Source organism: Coloeus monedula (assembly GCF_965178545.1).
Source record: "Coloeus monedula genome assembly, chromosome: 1".
Taxonomy (NCBI): Eukaryota; Metazoa; Chordata; class Aves; order Passeriformes; family Corvidae; genus Coloeus; species Coloeus monedula.
In genome coordinates, this window is record NC_138781.1 from 9,298,146 (window position 1) to 9,320,684 (window position 22,539).

Consider the following 22,539-nt stretch of genomic DNA (forward strand, 5'->3'; position numbering starts at 1 on the left):
ATCCCAATATTTAAATAATTGGTCAGGTTTTTAATGCAAACATCCATGCACTCCCATTTACTTCAGAATTCAGATAGAAATTACATCAGGTGGTATTAGAACTTCAGTTATTTCTGAAGAATCCCCACATCTTTGAAAAGCACAGAAATTCTCTACGAACAATAAAGCAAGTGCATGCAGAGGTACCACTTAATGTTACTCCTCAGAAGTCTGAATTTAGTTATAACAAGCACTGATGCTTACTGAAGGGGCTCAGAAAGCTTAGGCCCAGATTTATAGTGTCATTTGACAAAAATTCAATAGCTTTTGGAGAGCAGTGCCTTGCAAATGCAGATGTTGCTGCAGACATCTGTTAGCTAAACAATGCCAAGGTGCATCTCCCTCTGCAACCCCATCCTACAAGGCAATGGTCTGGAAAACCTCAAAGCATAACACATTAAGTTCAAGAAACTATTTCAGGGATCCTGACTTCTCTCCCTTATCATCTGCAGCACATGTTTACCGTTTATGGCTCATCACCAGCACATGCAATCACTTACATTCCAAATGTTCAAGGAGCTCTGTAGCTGAAAAAGAAAATGTGTTAATATTCTGAACTACCTGCAGAGATCCAGACTTGGAAAGGTTCATGACTTTGTACTGCAATGCCTGGGTGCCTCTGACACATTGTGCTAACCTAAGTCCCTCCTAACAAGTGCAGCTTGCATACATAAAGCAATATTGATTCAGCTGTGCAGGGCTGTTTGCCCAGCTTTTTAGAAGCACAGCTTCCTCAAACACTGCTGCAGACATCAGACCGTGTCTTCCGAGGAGAAGGTTGGTGTTTGTCAGTGAGGCTTGACTTAACGATGCGCTCTGCGCCAACTCTGCATTTAATTAACTTTTCTTGGTTGGCCTCACAGAGTTGTTTTCTACTATCTGATCTTGTCTGCATGAACCCCATTATGATTTCATGCAGGAAGGAGGCTTGCAGCCACAACCTCTTTCATAAATAAAACTGCCCTGATTTATAAAGGATCTGTTGATAGGAGCAAAGATATCAGGGTATCCCTGCCCACATAAAACACAGCACAAAGCTGCTTTCTGAAGCAAAATATCTGGAAAGGAAAGGAAAGAATGCCACCCTTCTAAATGAGGAGTTCAAGCAGTTTAATAGAGGGACTAAAGAGGCCAATAAGGGATGGTTATTTTGCAATGAACACTTATCTGTACCACACAGTGTCTTTCCCAGTGGCACTGCTAGAATTCAGTAGCATGATTTCATGAGAAAGAATAAGAACTTGTCTTTGTTTTGCTGCTTTCAGGAGCCAGTTTGTTTAAACCTTCCAACAAGGAAGATATACGAGCTGATGTTTTACATAAACTGCTTTATCTATCACTTAAAATGCAAAACAAAACATGACATATTCCCACTTATCCAGCTGTACTAAATTTAGTATATAAATACAAGGACTGTTCAAGGGTAAGCAAAGGATTTCTGTCTCAGAGATCCTTTAAAAATTCCCTCTTGATGCTTTTTTCCTTCCTTTTCATACAAACACATTCTAGGCAGAACTGTTATGGAAAAAATACAGACATGGGCAAATTCTTTTACTTTAACTTCTAACCCAGACAGCAAAATGTACATGAACGTGTGGAAGCCATATCCCTCTTTACCCCCTGCTATGTCACTACACATATCCTCACTGCAAATACTATTCCTCATATTATTCTTTTCCTTCTATATATCTTGTTTAATTAAGATGTTATTTGCTTCCTGTTGCATCTGTAACAGCTTCTCAACATTTATTGGGGGACAAGCATTTCCAAGCTTGTAGTATGCCAGGTTACTTCCTACTAGAGTCTGCAGCTCACAGACTCTAGTTACTCACCTTTCCTATCAAGTCTTTTTAGCTGCAGGCTTTCAAGCTTCAAGCCTTTTAGATAGGTAAAAATATCAGCTCCTCCAACTCTAAGAAAGCGGTAATGATGTACCAGAAGATAAATAAATGACATCTAAGTCAGTTTACCTCTCAAAGTTCTGGCTTTGCAAAGGAAGAGTCCAGGAAAACTAACTCAGTCTTTTTGCCTGGCTTAATCTTATGCCATTAAAATAAACATGAAACAATATGTTCCTTTTTAACCACTTGATGAGTCAGTGCAGCTCAGAAAACTGATAAAAGGTTTGTGGAAATAAATTAATATTGCATGAATGCTGCTGGAGCTATTAAACAAACATAAGTGCGAACCCATCACTGAAGCCAAAAGAGACCTTTATACGATGAGGGAAAGTGGCAGAAAAGTCAACAATCATTATTACAGCAGGTCCTTTGCCCTGCAAAAATGGCATGTGACCTAAACAGATGTAAGCAGGGCTTATCTTAGTTATGGTGCTTATATGAGATCTTAGAACTCTATTACATTGCTTTTAACAATAAAGAAAACATTCTTTCAACACCAATTTTTTCCTCACGCAAAGGAACATTTATCAAAATCTTTCAGTCAAAATCTCTCTTCAGAAGAAATGAGAAGGAAAGAAGAATAGGGGTTTTTTTTAAGCTAAGAAATAGCTCCGTTGTTGGTGTTTTGGTTATGCTTTTACCAGTCTGATGCATGAAATGCACTTGAAGTCTACAGTTGATGACAATGTGAGATAGCAAATACTGTGATTTATGTCTTCAGTAGGCAAAACCTAGTTTTATTTCTGAAGATGTGGTCAGTTCAGTTGCCTCCACTGGAGGCAGAGAAAAAGATCAAAAATTATCAGCCTTCCTGCAGGAGTCAAAAGCAGCTCTGCAGATCACAGGTGCATCAAAGATGCTACGGAAAAGTAGCTGCTGTTTCTTACCCACTTTCATACTGTCCTTCAGAAATACCTACTCGTGTGACAAGAAAGGAGGCAAAGCTTTTCATTGACCTTGAAATACACAAAGTAAGCTCTGCTTCTGAGCACAGTGACCTCCACAAACTTCAGTTCCTGAGCTCTCAACCCAGCAAAGTGCTCACATTTTAATATAGCAGGATATATTAAATATTTCAGCAGCAGTTTGGGCAGGAAAAAATGTAAAGGATTGCTCAAATGCAAGAGGCCCACTTCCTTTCTGGTACATATAAAAAAAAGTAAATTCTGATAGATTTTTAGTACTTTAATGTATGATCTTCCAAAGATCCTGTTTATTTTCTCAAGAATGGTGTATCTTCACTTGTATCAAGAATAGCATTTAAAGTACACTCTAAACAACATTTGCCCAGTTGGGGCAAAAAAAGAGAATTAAATACTTTGCAGTTACCTTAAACATGTTGACAGAATCTCTGCAAGTATTTTTTTTTTTTTTAAACAAGATCAGCCATTAGGAAATATTATTGAGCAACTGGCTTATTCATTACTGACATTTCTTTAAGTGAGTTTTGCCAAAATATGAGTAGATCTACAGAAAAGGTCCATTCAAATTCAAAAATAAAACTTCCATAATTTAATTTTGCATGCTAATGAGTGTCACATGGAGATTTTAGAAACTACATCTTCATTTAAGAAAATAGGTAGAGCAAGAAGTTAGGAAGTTACATTTATAGGAAGAGCAAAGTCTTCACAAGAGAGAGACCTTAAGTTACAGACATTACTATCCTCTGTTGCATAAATTCCCCATTATGCATTGTCTGCCACATGTAACAGTGGCCGATGATTAAACCTGATTAAATCTGCTTGTACTGGGGAAGACTCCAGCTGAGGCACTGAAAAATACTGACAGTTAGCAAAATGCACCACTGTAGAAATCTGTCACTACCCTTGCTGGTGTCAATCATGGGAATTGTCAACACAGTATTCTTACAAATTCACATTTGTCTGATGTTAAACAGTACTGGAAATTTAATCTCATTTACTCGTAAATGTTCATTAGATAAAGTTTATTAATATCTTAATTTATTAGTAGACCCATATTACTGTTTCTGTGTTTGATGGAAAACAAAACTCCTTTATGATACAAATTCACAAACAAAAATTTCATATACAATACTTAATTTAAAAAATTAAACCCCCTAATTACAGATCTACATATTTCCATATATTCCATGTCAAAAGACACTATTAAAATGACTCCCTTCCTCCTTTCATCACGTATACACATTTTACAACAGTTATTGTTTCAAAGATCTCTCTCTAAACATCCTTTGTCCTTCATCAGGAATTAAATGATTTCATATAGCACATTAAAAATCTTCAACTATTATTAGAAAATGTCTTTCCTACTTTTCCATTAGCCCCATTCATATGTTGTGTTGGCTTTTTTGACTTACTGAAAATAAATTGTGAAGGACAGCAGAAGAAAGCCATTTCTGCATAATTCAAGTAAAATCACAGAAAAAGGAAGCAGTATAATGAACAACTGCAGTGTTCCTTTGAGACCTTCTTTCTTATTATAATATATAACAATCTTCTGAAGAAGAGGAAACTGATAATTACTCAACATCATCCTCTAAAAAGAACAACAACCCGAAGGTAACAAAACAGTTATTTTCACACATATTAAGACAAACTAAATGTTAGCATATTTCAGTGTGTTTAATTAAATTACAATCTATTTCATATAAAAGATGTTTCTGCTCAGGGTTGAAAGAATATTTATTTATAAATCTATTAAATTTCCCCTAACTGCTGACCAGAATAGTCATACCTGGTACTTTTCCTTTTCTCCTTCTTTTCACTCACATATGTATTTTGTTTATTGAATCAAGCATATAGCAATTACAGAGTGGAGGACAGACCAATCATCAAAGAAAACATTGAAGACTCACCATTTACACAGACTTCAAAAGACTTGCAAAGGTCATCCTCAAACAGGCAGCCTAAAAACCCAAAAGAAAGGTAATAATTAATACAGATTTCAGACTGTGGATAATTAGTGCATATTGAAGACCTGTTAAATGCTCAGCAAGAGTCAGAGATTTGATTGGCCTTGGGAGTTCAAACTGGGCAGTAGAGAAAGTCCAGAACAGGTCCTATTAGACAGCACATCTTACTGACTGGCTATGTCCAGAATAACCTTTGATGTTTTTCCTTCCCTCATTCCTCTACTGAGGGTTCAGTTTTTTCCATGCATGTCTCTCTCATTTAGTAATTGGAGGGACTTTATGTTCTCTTAATTTTGAGTACATTATTATACCACAGCACAGCTATGCTGCAATACCCTACAAGAATATACATCAAGAAACCAACAGCATCCTAACAATATTAGTACTACAATGAGAAGCCTATAAATCAGCCTATAAATTGCACAAATTAAGTTTGGATTTAGTAAATGCAACCACTGACCATGCCTAAGACTTCAGGAGCACTAACTCCCTGGAGAAAGGCTTATAAATTAAGCCATCCCTACCAACACCCTAATACCTCACAGAGAGCTGACAAATCAGTATAGGTCTATGAAAAATATCCTTGGATTTTTTCCATTTAAAATAGGAAATTTGTTCCCAAACTTGCTGCTTGATGAGCCCCTGGTACACCAGCTCCATACTTCACCCTAGAAACTTCATCCAGGTTGGCAATCCCAGCTCTTTCACTTGTACACATCTTTATGGATACTGTTCCCCTGTCACCAAACTGTTCTGTCCCCTTGGTGTCACCCAACCAGACATTGAGACAACAGCAATTACTCCCTTTGTCCTCAAATGAATTGAGCCCACACTGATATTTGCCAAGGCAGCACGGAAATGGGCAAGATGTGCCTCTGCTCTGGTCATTCCACACTGGGGCACAGAGACAGGGATCAAGTTCAAAAGCACTGTGAAATATCCTGCTACTGTTAAGGGCACTCACTTTGTTAACACAAACAGTTGTTTCTTTATTTTCTGACAAAGATAAAGAGCTAGGACTGGAGAAAATCTGAAGAATGAAGCTGTATTTTGGACACAAAAACTGCCCTTTAGAACACATTTTCACAATTAAGCCTTTTAATTTTCCTGGGAAATACCCTGTTTATAAATGGATATATGGAGTTATTAAACACTCTAAAACTCTTCCACACCTTGCATCAAGAAACCAACCAGGCACTACACCAGATCCAAACACATCAGCAAATCCTCTCTCCCCAGCCATGCCTATCTCCATGAAAGCACAGAGTACAGCACCTCTATTTACCAGAGAGTCCAGTGGATTATGTAAGCTGTCCTTATAAAAAGAACTGAAAGGCTCAAAACCCTCTGGCCATGAATTACCTGGCTCCTAACCCTACTAAAAGAAAAGTTTAGGTGGGCTAGAGTGACTTGGGAATTTCTGCAAAGCTTTTCATCAGGTAACTGTATTAGCACATCATTCAGCCTGAATATGCTGTGTCTCAGCAGGATTTAGCTAGGTAAGCCCAGCTATGTGAATTCAAGACATGTTGGAGAACCAAGAGTCTTTTACATCCATCCCACACCTGCCTGCAAAGACCACATACACAAAACCTTAAGCAAATTTAAAATATGCACACCAATAAAAGAGTTCTCTCATCCTTTTATCCATACCCCAGTAAACTGTGGATATGCATTTGGTACCTTTTGAAAGGGAAGTTTCAGAACAGGAAAGCTTCTTTATGCAGAGTATGGAAGAATGGCATGTGCCTACACAGTACACAAACTGTGATTTGTAACATGTTCTTGAGATGTGGATGATTTTGCTCCAGAGAAGTCTGCTGTAACAACCACTTGGCCTGAAAAAGTGTCTGGAAACTCACTGAAGATACCTGATTGCAGCCCTGGTACTGACCCAGCCAAGCAGGAGGATGCCTGAACTGTACACTGACTCATAAAAAACATCAGACAAGAATGACAGGCACTGACCAAAACACATCCGCACAGAGTTCCCAGCACAAGAAGAATCTAATTAAAAGAATAACAATGATCACTTTAGAAAGGAATTCTTGCAGAAAAAAAAAAGAAAAAACCCCAAATAATAAAGACTTTAAGCGCCAATATAAACTAGACATGGAAAGGTATACTTCAGTGTTCCTGTTTCCAGAAATCTGAAGTTATCTCTTCTAAAAAAGTGTTTTATGGCTAGGAAAAATCTTTCTTCCTTGTTTTCCTGCAAGATTACAAAATAATTAAAACCAGAATCCTGAAAATCTGTGTCCAAAGTGCTGCAGAAGTTGTCCTGTGATGGAGGGAAGACAGGCAGTTTCGTAGTTATTTCCCCATCCTGAAGTGCTGTAGATCCAAAAGGTGTCAGATAAGAAGTTTCAGCCAGGAATATTTCCAATGGAATGGCACATTAAAACAGTGACTGGTTCACTTAGACTCCACTGATTTTGAAGCACCTGGGAGCTGGGATTACAGCCACCTGCTGTCTGTAGCCACCTGCCAGAGGTAGGCCATCCTATAATAATATACTGAGACTCTCAAATGCAGAAAAATACAAGATGAACAAAATGAGCCTGCTTAAGTACAAAAAAAACAGCAGCCAAGCTACCTCTATACAGAACTCTGATTTTGCTTTATTGACTAATATATTTTCCTTGAAAAGCACAAAAGAAAACTGGCAGCATCATGTTTTAGTTTCTTTTAATAACTCTTGTTTATTTGATGCTCACTGCAGCAAGGAATCTGATGTGACTAGACTTGTAAACCTATGTCTTGGAGAGCAAATTAATAAAGTCAATGCATAGTAAACTATATCCATGTATGATTGCTCTAAAATAGACAAGGACCTCCAAACTGCCTTGAAAAATATTTTGTTTCAAGTTATTTATTGCTGGAGTTGATTTTTATGCATATTTCACTGAACCAGTCAATATGCTAATTTAGCTACTAATTTATCTCCTGCTATTTGCTGGAACATTAGGAAGCATCATATTTCATTTTAAATATCATCTACCTACGATTGGTAATGGTAATAAGTCAACACTGAAGAGTGAAGTGGTATCATCTCCAAAATATATTTAATTCAGTTCATGCCTTATGGGAACAAAATTACATTGCATTTTCCATCAAAAAAAGAAATCTCCCTATCACAAATAATCTCCCAGTACACATAAGCTGTTGGTATAATACTTTCAAACACCAAACCCAAAGTCCCATTCTCACTTCACACAGAAGCCCTGAAATAACAAATTCTCCATGGAATTGTCCAACATACGTTGCTTAGCTAAATGTAGAATTAAAAGTGGTAACTTGCATTGAAATTCAACTCTTTATTAACACTTGCCCGGTCCCCACCTCTCAGTAGTGACAAATCAGGTGAATATATTGTATATAATGTATACTACAGTGCATTTACATGGTGCATTATTAAATAGCCACAAAAAGAGATTCCATAGGGCCTTGGAAATTCTCCTGCCTCCCTTTCCTCCCCCTCTGTATCTCCAGGGCTGTTTCTCAGACAGGCATCACAACATAATCACAAACTACTGCTGAAAGTACAGGACCTAAAAGTTTAAATTTTTTTCAAGTTATTCTTCTCATGAGACACTAATAAAACTATTTCTTTCTCTCCATCATACAGCAGCTCTGCTTTCCTAAAGGAACAAATAGTAAAGTTTAAATTGCACTAGAATGTATTGTTTGTTTTGACTTGTAAGAGGAGATCTGAAGGTTAGGACAGTAAAGGCAGCAGATGAAATCACTTGAACTTCATCTAGAAAAAACTGTACAAATTCACTTATCAGGAAAACATTTTTTAAAAAGTGTCATTGGCTGATGATTCAAATAGTTTATATTATGTTTACTTCTCTGTCCTTTCCCCCTGTTAACCAACTCATGATGATCTTAAACTAAACATCTCTTCCAAGAATGCCATAAATCCTGTAAGCATTTTTCTAAATTAAAATTTAAAAGTAGGTCATAGACCCTGTTTATCAAAAATTGTCTTATAATCATCAAAACAAAAAGCCAAACAATAGGCAAGAACAGCTACATTTCTTCTGAAACTGGAAAAGTAAAAATATTCTAAATCCTTTGTGTTGTTGATGGTTCCCTACCTTTTACTCTCTTACTACAACTTCCATGTAAGCACTCAACAACTCCTCACATTTGCAGACTGTAACAACCCCTCCCCGTGACAAAATTTTAGCCACTACATGCTCCCTTAACCAAAATCTTTAACATTTTAATAGTTCAGAATGAACATTCACCCCACATTTACCTGTTTCTTTCACATTTGGCTGTGAGGTAAAGCCAGGAGACCTTGAAGGGTGAGTACAGCTCATCACTGCTGTGAGGGTAAGAAACAAGGAAACACCTGGGAAGGTCAGTGCCTCCTTGAGTCTTTAGCCCCAGCTTTGGATGACTCTAAATAGTGAGTCACATGTTTAGTTTCCCATAGTAGGGTTAATAAATAGGGTCCAATAATTACATTTTAGAAGTGCTCAACTCACACAGCTGGGATAGGTTTAACTGTAAAAACCAAGATGGTGCCCAACAATAATGAATGATAATCTGGACACACTGGTAGCAAGAATCAAACAAGGTTTCCTGCAGAAAACTGATGGGAGAAATCATGTGTTTGAGAGAGAGATATGCTTCTCACTAATAGAGGTGAGAGATAAATTTGCTCAGTCTGCTAAAGCTGTGATCTATCCAACACATCCTCATCTGCCTGCCATACATGTGTGCTTAGCAAGTCTAGAATTACATAAAATTGCAAGAATGTCTGGGGAAAATGTACTTCAGGCTGATCACAGGCTTTAAGCAGAGTTCATCTCAGTTTCCCAAACCCTGGTGTTATATAGGTGAGTACGTGCACATGCAATGTAAGTATACATTCATTACTCAAAACTCATTAATTGCCTGGGAAAAACCAACTGCTTTCCTTACTTTAGTTTAATTTTAGCATTCACTTTGATAAAAAACCTGGATATTCCCTGGCCCTATCTTTTAAATTTTCATTCTTATCCCCTTTCTCCCTTGCTCTTTTTTCTGTTCCAAACTCCTCCATTCTCTTACTGAGAAGTGTTTTCTTTTAACTCCTACTCTCCAAGAAAACATTGTCCCACCACCAGAATGCAGCTGCCCCTTCCTGACCCTCCCAAACATGTGCATGCCATTCCCTGGCACTGCCCCTCCTACACAGTGCCCTCTCCTTTCACTCCTGCAGGTGAACAGCTCTGTCACCTTATCAGTATTGCTTGATGGCAATTTCTGGCAGTCCAGTCCACCCATTTCCAGAGGTGCCCTCCACTTCCCTTCTTCTAGCACAACCAGGATATCCAGAATGTTCTACCCTGAAAAAGGTATTTTATGAAGCCCTCAGAACATGTGGTGGTTTATCAACAACTTGCTTGTTTAATGATGAAAGAACACTAAATCAATGTGGTCAAGAATTGTATTAAAGTGGCACGTAATACTAAAGGGGGTCTTTCTCACAACAGAGAAAGTGAGAAAAACGTATGCCAGCATAAAAGGTACTGAGCTTTGATCTTCTTCCTTTACTCCACCTTTTATGTTTTTTGGATGTAATAGGTGCCTGATGTTTTTGTAACACTGCAAACTCTTGAGAGAAGGGTTTTTTTCCTTTCTTTTTTAACTATGTGCATGTACAAAGCCTCATACAACAGAGCACTCATCCCTGGTGAAGAATCCAGTCTTTAATCCAAATTAACAGTCATAAAGATGACAAAAGAAATCCCTGCAGTGGTTAACTGCAGGACTGTGCAATCTTTTACATGAAAAGTTTCCAAAGTAAAGTAAGGAAAGATTTCCTGTGTTACCATATGGTGCTAACACTTCCTCATCTCAGAATTACCCCTTCTTTCAATCATTTTTCATACACACTAATTTGTATATTGAAATATGACTCTAGCCAGAATAATTCATCATGGAATAGAGTTTTTATTCCTTAGGAAAAATTTCAGTACTAAACTTACAGCCAAGATTTGCCCCCGAAGCCTCAATGATATTATATAGCAGTACTTCAGTTACCTTCTTTGTATCACTTGCCCTTCCACATGTATGGATTGGTGCATTAAATAGGCAGCATAGTACAGAAATGCTGTCATGTATATTATTATTTCTCACTATGTAAATCTTTACTTTGTCCTTTCTGCATTTAGAGGGAAAAAAATAGATATTTTCCTTTGCACTGTAAGTAGTCTGAGCATGTTCACCACTAAAGAAAGGAATTGCTTTGTGGTGAAAATACTATTAGCTTATCTGATTACTAATGCCATGATTGCAATGATGTAGGGCTTTTCTTCTGGGGAGCACTGAGAAAAGGTCACTACTAAGAATAATTGAAGATGTGAGCAGTAATAACAGGTCATGAAGACAGGAGATACTGAAAGTCCATCACTAAGAAAGCTTTGGAACAGCATTTGCATTTGCCCAGGGCTCAGAAAGCGGCTCATACTTTTGAGCTGCCATTTTGTCACTTTTTCACAGTAAACATTAAAAGAACTTGCATTATCTCCTCTGAAAAATTACAGTAAACTCTCTCACTGCTACATTTTCTAACTCTGTTTCTTTAGCAAGACCACCATTCACTCAAAGGCAAATGGGGAGCACAGATTAACCTGCCAAACAAGTAGCTCCACTAATACTTAATTATTCTGAACATTAACATGCTCTCTATTTATATTAAAAATTAGGAGATTAATCCATTATTGGAGAATAAGTAGAAGATAATTTTAAAACATTACAATTACTGCCTCTTAGGATCAAGACTGAAATCTTTTACCTTTAACTGTGGCAGAAGGGGTCAAATGTGATTTACTCAAGTAACACAGCCCCAAACGAAAGATCTTAGCCATTCTAGTGTCCCATATTAGGAAAAAAAATAACATCCTTACAATATAAAATGTAGGATCTCTTCCTTCAAAATTACAAATTGTTAATTGGAGTACTCACAAACTGTAGACAAAATGTCATAAAGGTCCAGAGCAGGCCTTCAATAACTGTGATTCAATATCTTCTGGTCATCAGTTGCTAAAATTAAATTACTTACTGGGCAGGAACTGAAATCACCCAGTGCCCACTGTAACTAAGCAAAACTTTCTTTTATGTTTAGCAGAGATTTTGAAGGCTGAACACCATTGAGTCTAAGTCCCACTTCACTCTTTAAATACATCAACAAGCAGCCTGGTATTTTTACCTGCCATTGCCTGTACCATATCCTTCCCCACAAAATCTGTTGGCAGCAAAACCTTCTGGTATTATCCATAGCCATAAGATATAACATTGAAGCTCACATTACCAGCAATGCCTTCCTCAATATCATTGCACACAGGCCAGCAAGCATTGCACTGCAGAGGCCTCTGTGATACTTATTCTGTGAAAGAACTGCTGTCATCATTATATCTGCCAGCCTCATTTTGCCCATCACTAACTGCCAGTCTATTCCAGCATACTTGTTTTACAAAATTGCAGTACGGGAGTGAATTCTAAATCCTAATTATAACATAATTCTAGATGTCTTCCACAGTGAGGGTTAAGACAAGCTGGGTCAAAGAAGTAATGAACCATTAGCTAGAGGAAACAGGAACTCTGTCTGGGGGTTATATGCTTTGGAAGATAGATCTTTCAGATAAAATATCCAAAACACAGGGTAAAGAAACTTATGTCCCATCCTCTGAAACTATTCGGTCTTCAAGAGCCAGATTCAGTGACAGGGATTTTTTTAAAATGTTTCTTTAAAGTTGTGACTTCTGTTTTGGGAAAACTCACATTATTTCCATAATCAAAGGAAGGAAAAGAGACATGTTTATAATTTCCCTCTAACAAGTACCAAAATTTTCTTTTCATTATTTGGCAGACATTCTTAATGAGTATCTCCTTGGTGCTTAAGAAAATGTAAGTGGAATTTAAAGCAATTCTCATCCACTTATATTGCCTCTAAAACTAAGCAATTACCCAATATTTAGGGGTAATATTCCTCTCCCAAAAATATCTTAAGCAGACTTCAAAGGCAGAAACCATTTTTTGCAGAGGACCTCTCTGCTATTATTGCCTTCTCTGTTCTGTTTTACTTAGAAAACGGCACAGCATCTTTTAACCAATGATGCCTGTACCAAGAGCTGCAGGATGACCAAGTGCCTGCCACATAGGGTCCCCCTTCCTCAGACTTTTTTAAAAATCCCTCTCATTTTTGCTTCATCTCTGTTTCACAGTTAATTTGAGCTGGGTAAATTATCAAGTGGACTTGGCAAAAACAAGTTGCAAGGAAAAAAGAATCCTATAACTCAAGAGAAGTCTGAAGTGCAAGGTGCTAGTTCAGAGTCATTTATTGCAGGGAAGTAATTCTAATCTGAAAAACAGCACACATGGGTTTGGGAGCTACACTTACAGAAGAGCTCCAAAGAGGAAGGCAGGACCCAAACACTGGTCTAAATCTGTCTGTATATCCATACTGAGGTCTGAAGATGTAGAAAAGAGGAAAAACAGCTTCACACCCTTATCATGCATTCTGAATCACATTGTAATGTTAATTTAGAGTGCTGAAATCACCTGTGTTCATCTAATGGAAGAGACAGTATTATATACACTCGGTAATTTCTTTAATAAAGAGTTTAAACAGTCCAGAGTAATCCACATTAATTATTCATGTACTGGAGAAACATAATGAAAGTCAATGAACAAAGTCATAGTCTCTTGGAGTTCTTGAAGGAAAAAGAATAATATTAGGTAAAATTCAATGGACTGTGACATCAAGATTTATCTAAACAATTTACCCTGGAAATATGAATTGCGAATGAAGCCGCAGCATCCTCTAGGATGGGACAGAGTTATGAGAAACAGGTCAAGGATACTGGTAGCACATCAAAGTTAGCTGTACTTACTGAAGATGCCCAAAACCTTTCCCTTTCCACAGAAAAAAAATCAAAAAATGGTAAAAGTGTTTATCTACTAAATTTTTTTTTAAAGCTATCAAGAACTCAGCTGCCCCCATCAATACAAATTATCTCTTGACAAACAATTCATGTGCAGCAGCACCTTGTTGCTTTGTTCACGTCCTGTTGGGCTTGTAGTGTTTGTAACCACCTACATGGGCATCATGATGACAAGGGACAGAATTAGGACAATACTTTGCTATGCTGGCAAATTAAATCTACCCTGTATTGATTCAAAAGTCATTTCAGAAAGATGTTTATATTTATTACAGAGTAAAATGATCTGCTTCTACTTACTTTTGTGAAATTACATATATTTGAAAGAACTGAGAGTGAATGGTCTTGATTTTGACCAGTAATTGAGTTCTAATTACTCCTGACTCACCCTGATGTTTCTGAGGCTGGCAGTAGAGCCAGCTGTCCTAGAATCCATTCTGCTGTTGTGTCTGTGAAGCAGCTCTGCCTACTCTGTGAGACCAGTGAGATGTTTTTTTCCCTAGGCTAGTTGTTGAGAGGCAGCCACCATAATGACACACATCAGAGACGTAGTTAAGAAAAAGCCTAATGATTAAAGCAATCTGGGGAGGCAGCCAGGAAAATTAGAGGTAATTCTGAAATATGACAAATACGATGCTGAGTAGCACCAGAATTCATCATCTGGTTCCTTCCTAAAAAGTACACAAAAGACTATTTTTCTCTTTCTAGAAAAAAAGAAAAAGATCATGAGAAGACTAAACCATTCAGATTCTAGAAGTTCATCTGTTACACTCCTTTAAACAACAAGGAGAAACTGCACTTAAGAAAATCCATTTATGAAGGAAACAAAACCCTGAAGGATGGATGATGTCAGGAGTTTATATAGGTGCTTTTCCCCATTAAGAGTAAACAAAAGCCTTTGCTATACTGTAGCCATAGAGACACCAGCTCTCATTAACTTAGCCTCCAACGTCTGTTGATTTTGATGGAATTGAAGTATCTGAGCAGGGAATTTGGGTTCAAATGTCTACCTTTTTTCTGTTTTTTTTTTCTTTGCTGTTTTTCCTTTGTAATCTTTATTTCCATATTACAGATTCCTCTGTGCTCATTCTCTAACATCTCCTAGATATTCTTTGCTACTGAGAGTTTCCAGGTAGGAGGGACATAATGGAAAAGAGAAAGGAATGGGGATTTTCACATCCCTATTCACCAATCAGGCGAATTCCTCCCAGCTTCCTCCACTGCTACACCAAGCTGCTCTGAACTCCAGAGCTGGCTCTGTCTGCTGAATCCAGCCTCTCCCTAGTAACAATAATTAGCCTAGAACATACACAATGAAAAAAGAATGGAACATACTAATTCATAAAGGAATTACCAGAATTTTCTTCAGAGGTTTCTTCTATATTTTTTTCTGTTTGGAAATACAGATAATCAAGGGGGTTGAGGAAACTTAGAAAATTTGAAACAGTAAAAGGTACAGAAGAAAACACTGGAAGGAGAACCACAGTTTTCCAGAGGTAATAGTGAACACTTCACTATGCAACACCTGAAGAAGAAAAATGTACAAGAAAAGAGGAAATGGGAAAAAATAAGAGGGTCTGAGAAAGGAAGTGCAGGAGAATAACCTCCACAGAAATGTCTGTAGTGCATGATGTGTTAAAAGCGATAAAAAGTCCAAGGTACAGAGATAAGCCAGTGGCAGAGATAAGAACAGCCCTGCATTTCCCTGTTAGCCTGTTACACTGACTTTACAGGATGCTGTCTCGGGATTTCTGAGTTTAGAAGAAGAGGGCTCTCTCATTTCTTGGAGGCATCCTGAGAACAGTAGCTGTTCTACAATAGTCCCATTGATAGATTTGCAAGTTGATTCCAAAGATTCATTAATTAAAGACTGGGTTTTATTTTTTTTCCTCCAAAAAATGCTTGATGCTAATATTTCATGAAGTTCCACACATGAGTCTTCAGTCTGCAGTTGACCAGCATTTGCATAATTCTGTGAGACATGATATTCAGTGAGGTTTAGAATCAGTCTGGCACCTCATATGGGAGCCCTCTTAAAAATTCTTAAATTATTCTAATGAACCAGTATTATTCAAAAAATATTTTTTTCCTTCAGGATTTGAACTTCTGCCAAAACATTAAAACATAATGTTTAAAACTGTACTTGGAGACTTTCTATTTGATGAATATATTACAAATCTAATTTTGTGTTGTTTCTGAATGCAATACTCTGCAGAAAGCAATGAACAATGTGTATGCAATGCTTTCTACATCAATGCAGTGTTTACAAAAAATCCTAAGACTTTAAAAAAACACACAAAAAAGCAACAAATAAATCACCCTAAAAATCCAAACCTTTATTTAGTGTAGTGGTTTGGTCCAAAATACTCATTACTGTTTATCTGCTGTGAGATAAGAATTAGGAGAAATGCAAAGCAGGCACCAAACTTGAAAGAATATAAAGTTTATTAACAGACCTAAAAGAAGGAAAAGAAAAAAAAAAATTATACCACCTTCAGAACTCTCCTCCTCCCCCCACCTTCCTCCCTTCTCCCACTGACAATGTGAAAAAACAACCCTTAAGATGTTCAGTCTGTTTACCACTGCCATAATAACCTTGTTTAGTCCATTTAGAAAGAGAAGTCTCTTCTTGCTCATGCTATGAATGAAAACAGTATCACAACGAGACAGCCGCCCACTTCCAAATATCGTTCAGTCCATTTAGGACGAGGTCTCTCTGCTCGCATGTGAGTCCCTTCCCCCAACTTGCAGCTTCTCCCGCAACTGCTTTCGAGGGTCCACTCTTGAAGGTTTTTGGGGTACAATTTTAAGGTTGAGCCGTTCAGAAACAAAAACAGAGGCCCTTCTCCTTCCCTGGGAGCAAAGGGTCTTCATCATCTTCATCGTTAGGACTATCTCTGGGAGCATCTCTAGGGACTGAGGTTTTCTCCTTTCCCATTTGGAGCAAAAGTCCTCATCGCTTCCATCTCTCCCTGTTCAAACTTCTCATGAAATTACAGCTGTGTCAGCATCTGCCTATCTCAGCGCAGGTGCTTTTGCTTACGAGTTGAACACTCCACCCCCCATATCTTCATGAAATTACAACAGGATACTCTGATATATCATAGCTTCACAACAGAATTTCAGCTTTAAGCATCTCCTCTCTCTTCCCTCAGGTTTTCAGCTCTTCAAGCAGTAAAAGGGTTAATCTCACCTCGGCCTTGCAGCTTTGCAGCTGGAATGTTGAATTTTCCTTATCGCAGTGGAGAGGGGGGAGAGCCGAGCCGCTCCGGCTGCCCACGGCAAGGCAGTGGGGGGGGTTCCATGGCTGGAACAGGTCCATGGCTCCAGGATGGCCGTGGCCCGGCCCAGCCTGGCCCAAGCAGGGCCTGGCTGGTCCCGCTGGCCCCCACACGGGGCCCGCAGCCACCTGTGCCAGCACCGGAAACGAGAGAGAGCTTGGGGGGGAGTTTGCCTATTCTTAAATGTGGATCACAGAGGTGTTCACAACTTTAAGTGGCTTAGAGAATTGTCCATATTCAAACTGGCCAGCTGAAAGGTTCTATCAGTTCCCAGAGGAAACTGTAAGCACCCCTTAGCAAGGACATCCCTTCCGGGACTATGCTTGCTAACCTATGACAATTTTCTATTCTACAAACTGTCTATCATGCATCAGAAGTAAAGGCACAAGAATACTAAAATTATGCTCAGATGAGTAAATGAATTATTATTTTTTACAATGCAACCTCATTTGAAGTATTCTTTCAAACCAACATGAGACTGTGACAAGAATGCCTGAAAGATATGAAGTAGTTTCATTAATGCTACGTCAAAAAAAGCAAAATGTGATGCGCTATTACACACTACTCTGTACAAGGAAATAATACTCCGCTGCTTCTTTTAGCTTTGTTAAGAATAAAACTTAACTATCAGATTCACATCAAGCACTGGCCTTTTTTGAGAAGGTGGCTTCAGTTTCCTGCAGGCAGTTGGAGAGTATCAGGTCAAGGACCAGAACAACAATCTCTGTATCTGCAGTTCTCTTCCTTTTGTATAACTTCCTGGAACATTTTTACTGAGGGGTACATGGGGGAAAAATGGTGCTCATGGAATATGAGCTGTATTGTTATTCTGCTGTTGAAAAACATGCACTGGCAGACTCTTGGCTAAAACTTGGTTTAGAAGAGACTCAGGATTTTTACAGCTAAGAGGTTTTTTCTTATCAATTCAACTTCCCTTTAGCTATTAATATGATGGCAGAACAGCTAAATAAAAAAACACTTTGTGCCACTTCCTGAGTAATTGCCATAACAATTTTTAGCAATTTTACGTAACTAAAAACATTAAGTTAACGTGGTTTTTTTAATGAAAAAACAGTCCTCAAGTGCCCTAAGTCTGCGGGAGTACTACATCTGAGTAACTCAGCTATTCAACTTCTCAATTTCAACAAAATATGAGGACACGGAGCCACTGTGAGGAAGGGGGAGAAAGCTGCTCATGGCTGACAGTGTGGGGACAATACCTGTATCCTCCCTACCTCTCAGAAAATCCTCATTTTCCTTATACTCAGCAGCTCTGCCCATTGACATCTGATGATGTAATAACACGCAATTTATGTAATTCTGGGTTAAAGGTAGAACACATATAAAAGATAATTACTGCTCAGTTAGTCTGCTTTTACTTGTAATACTTTAATTTCATAATGGATGTGAAAGTGTCCACATGCTCTCAAATGACAACTGGGTACTGGAGCCAGAACTTCCAAGAACTTCCAGAACTTCCAAGCCTTTACCTGCATTGTTGGTAAGACGTTCTCTAAGGATGCAATTCCTTTGTTGTCATTCTTTGACAACACTTCAACTTTTCTCTAACCTGTTCTCTATTTCCATCATGCCTTCCTAAGCCCAGACCCTACAGTTACTAAAAAGGTCCTTATGGGCAGGACAGTGACCTTAGGCCATGGATTATCCCCCTAGCCCCTGCCTTTCCAGATATGTGAACACCTTTATTGCTACTACTGATAGTCTAGTTTAGAGCTACAGAATCCTAACAGCCAACCACAGAAAAGATTACTCAGTCTTTTTTCCTCTTGCAATCCACATAGCTCACTTCACAACATTTGCATTCCCAGATGGATAACTGATTCTTTACCCTGAAGAAGTTAAAAAGAAACATTAAAAAAAGCAACTGAAATATGTCACAAGGAAAAACTTACGAGTTCATTACTTCATAGAAGACTTTTTAATATATTTTTTACTAAAATATCCTAAGAGATTTAGGGTGACTCACAAACGCCTAAAAATATGGAAACTATTTTCCTCCTGTGTTCTTTTTTCCTTTATGATGAAGGGAAGCTAAAAGTACTTTGCTTTTGTTTCTTGTTATTTTTTGCTTGGTTTCTCCCTCCCCTTTCTATGAGAATAACAAAGCACATTATGTTTTCACTTGCAAAGCTCCTGAGTGTGCAGTGCCTGCCCCAGCAGGAGGCACGACACACAAAAGCACGAACCACACAGCTGCAATTACAGATCAAAGAGGATTGCTAATCTCACTAACTGCTACACCTGAGTTCTCCCACCTTCAGTCAGTGCCAAGCACTCTGCAAAACTCAGTATCAGTGTTTGTCTTTGAAAACTACAGGGATATGTATCTGTATTATACCTGCATGGATACAAATATATTAAGCATGTCTATATGATACATGCATTAAAAACATATTCATTATTATTGTTATTACTGCTATTATTGTAATAAAATGGGGTTGAAATTTGTTGCCAAAACATTGTATTCTACTGCCATCTGAGATACCACAGACTAAAATACACAGAACTGTGACATTTGGTGGGAGATTCAGTCCTTTCTGGAGTGTCAGGACACTAGGTAGAATACGCACAGCACCTGAAACAACTCAAGGTGCCCTTTGTCAGGCAACTGAACCCAGACTTCTTTTCTAAAATAATCTAAGTGAGCCTTGCTATAAAATTCCTATTTTTGTCAACTGGTCTTGCAGGTTTCTCATAATAAGCTTAAATGTCAACTGCCCAGATACTACAGTGACCTGAGATGAGACCTCTCTACTGTGTTCCTTAACATGACAGAAAACCAAAAGTCTACCTCTTCAAAACTGGTAATTTTGTCAAGACTCAATCATTTGAATGCGTTTGAAAAATCCAGATTCAGACAATACAAGGACTCAAGAAGAAGAAAGAACTAAAAAAGGAGGCCCTGTACATTGTATTTAACTGCTTCATGAGGTTTCAAGGTTTGCTGAATGTCTCTGCTTGATACTAGTCCTGTTGGTATTGTAACCTTGGCTTGCCTGCTCCTCTATGCCTCGTTTTCCAGTGTTGCAGGTGGTCATATTTCCACAATATAGAGTGAAACAGTCTCCAAGGGAGTATCTTGTTCCTGGTATAGGCACTGACAGGCCTTCACTGATTTTTGAAATAAGGAGTTTGGATCCTAAATGTTCAGGACAGGAACAGGAATTAAAGCAGACTGGGAAAATGCTTCTGCTGCATTATAGAAGAGATGCTGTTCCTCAACTAAATTAGGACTATAAAAGTGAATTAACCTCTCTTTCTACTTGAAAAAGGAGAAATATGCTTCCCCTTCCTTATATTTGCTCTAGTCACACCAAATGCCTTCTGTTATTAAATGAGCAACTCTGTGAATCAGAAGCAACTCCAGGCTGGAAAGCACACAGTTTATGCTGGAAGTAATATGGTAGAGATAGGGGCCTAGGACAAGAGAGAGTAGCCCCATATGAGCTTTTAAAGGACAAGGTAGAAAACAGCTAAATAACTTTGCATTATATTTTTAGGATTCATTCCTAAAAATACTTGACATTACCTACATATTGTTGGATACTTTTACCAAAAAAAGAATTCTAAAATATGAAGATTTTCCATGGAGACCTAAGGCTCAGAGATGCAGTCACCATGCCAGGTCACTGGCACATGGTGAAAGACAAGTTTGTGTGATAAAAACAAATCTAATGGGTTTATTTTTAAATACAAGCATTTCATAATGAATATTCAGCAAGACAGCTGCAGCCTAAAAATCATCCTGGATACAGACAAGAATGGTTTCAAATAATCATTGCGCACATGAAAAAATCCAGAACATTCCTCACAGGTTTACCTCTATTAGCCTAGGCACTTGGGATTATATTTTTTGTTATGTGTGATATCTATACCTAAACAGTATTTGAAGGCAGTTTAGAAAAATAAGAAAATAACACATCAGGAAGCAGTAAGACTGTTGATTCCAGTTCCAGAAATAATCATCTGCCACTTAAAATGATCATCTGTGGAAGTAAGGTGATGATTTAGAACCCTTAGTTTGGGGGTTTTTCTCTTTTCAACTCAATGGGAAGGTAGAATCTCATTCTGTACTTGTGCAGTCAATATTAGAACCAAATTATTTTGATGGTGTTTACCCTACCTACGCTGGCCTCTTAAAGAACAGGAGAACAAAGGAAATTAACATTACAATCTTCCTTGCATTACTACTTAGTCATTGTAAAATCATGGGGTAATAAACCAGTCTGTGGAGAAGGCTGTCATCAAGCACACACACAAACACACATACAGAGATACAAAAGGAAAAGTAATTAAACTGCAAAATTCAAGCAGGACAGCACCCACCACCCCCAAATCAGGATGGATGGCTTCATAATTGTGTATGATAAGGCACTGATGTTCAATATTTCTCCCATCTATAAAGTTGTTTTAACTGTACGCAGAGCAATGAAATTCAGCCACCTTAAAATTAATGGCAAACTCCTACTTGTTACAACTGGCACCAAGAATGTTATTTTGCAGATTTATACTGCTGATCAGAACATGAAATTTCTTTGCTGGCTATAGTGAATAGGTATGATATAGTGAAAATTAGCATACTTTTAAACCATCATCTATGCTGGTAGCAATCAGGCTTAAAAATGACAAAGATCTCATTCATAGAAAAATTCCAGACCTTCCTCTTTTCAAATTATAAACTTGGGTATCACTTATTGAATTATTCATTCTGCACTTTCTGTGCAACACAAAAAGTAGGTATGGAACTGGGGATTCTAGTCAGCTAAAGCCATCTTAGTTCAGAAGGTTAATTTTCATTTCAACAAGTGAGAGATTCATTCTCTATTTCTGTGCCCCACTGCATCTGAATCCCTGAATGATCCCTACAGAAAAAGTGTAAAGGAGCAAAACTGTAAGGCTATTTCAAGTACTGTAGGAGTTTGACAGTATTTCATTTTTCAACATATGCTAAAACACCGTGGGATGACTTTTAGCTTCTGCAGCTTCATGCAGATAAATATGGCTAGATGGGATCTGGATGTTTCCTGCAGTCAGAGAGATGTAAGCACAGCACCAGCAGGTTCCTTTCTGCAGTGAGGTCCTAATAGAGAACAGCCACACAGGAGCCCTCCATAACCAGTCACAGCAGCTGGAATCCAAGCACAAAGAAACAGAGACCACATCCAGGCTCATTTGCCCTGTTCACAAAGAAAGGCTACACAGGAGCTGAATTATACTTTACTACAGCAGGCTGGTTCACTTGGGGCCAATACCTCAAACACTGGTGGATGACTAATTTATGATGACTAACTGAAGAGGTCTCATTTTTATAAGAAATGGTTCAAAGCCAGAAGAAATAATCAGAGAGGGGGAAAAAAAGAATAAATTCCTGTTATGTGACCCAGTTCAAGCTTAACTCTGTATATTCTATTCCTGCACGGTGAACTTTTTGGTCCCATTTTATTTCCTGTTCTCCTGCTCTGTTG

At 38.1% G+C, this 22,539-nt stretch overlaps 1 protein-coding gene across 1 annotated transcript in view; it reads right to left on the minus strand.

Moving 5' to 3' along the window:
* PTPRN2 (protein tyrosine phosphatase receptor type N2) overlaps positions 1–22,539 on the minus strand; it is a gene marked incomplete at both ends in the record, with an annotated part of 647,832 nt that overhangs the window by 571,417 nt on the left and 53,876 nt on the right. Inside the window, one exon of the mRNA XM_082298956.1 lies at positions 4,774–4,824. Within this exon, the coding sequence (XP_082155082.1) occupies positions 4,774–4,824 (51 nt within the window). The remainder of the gene's footprint in view (positions 1–4,773; positions 4,825–22,539) is intronic.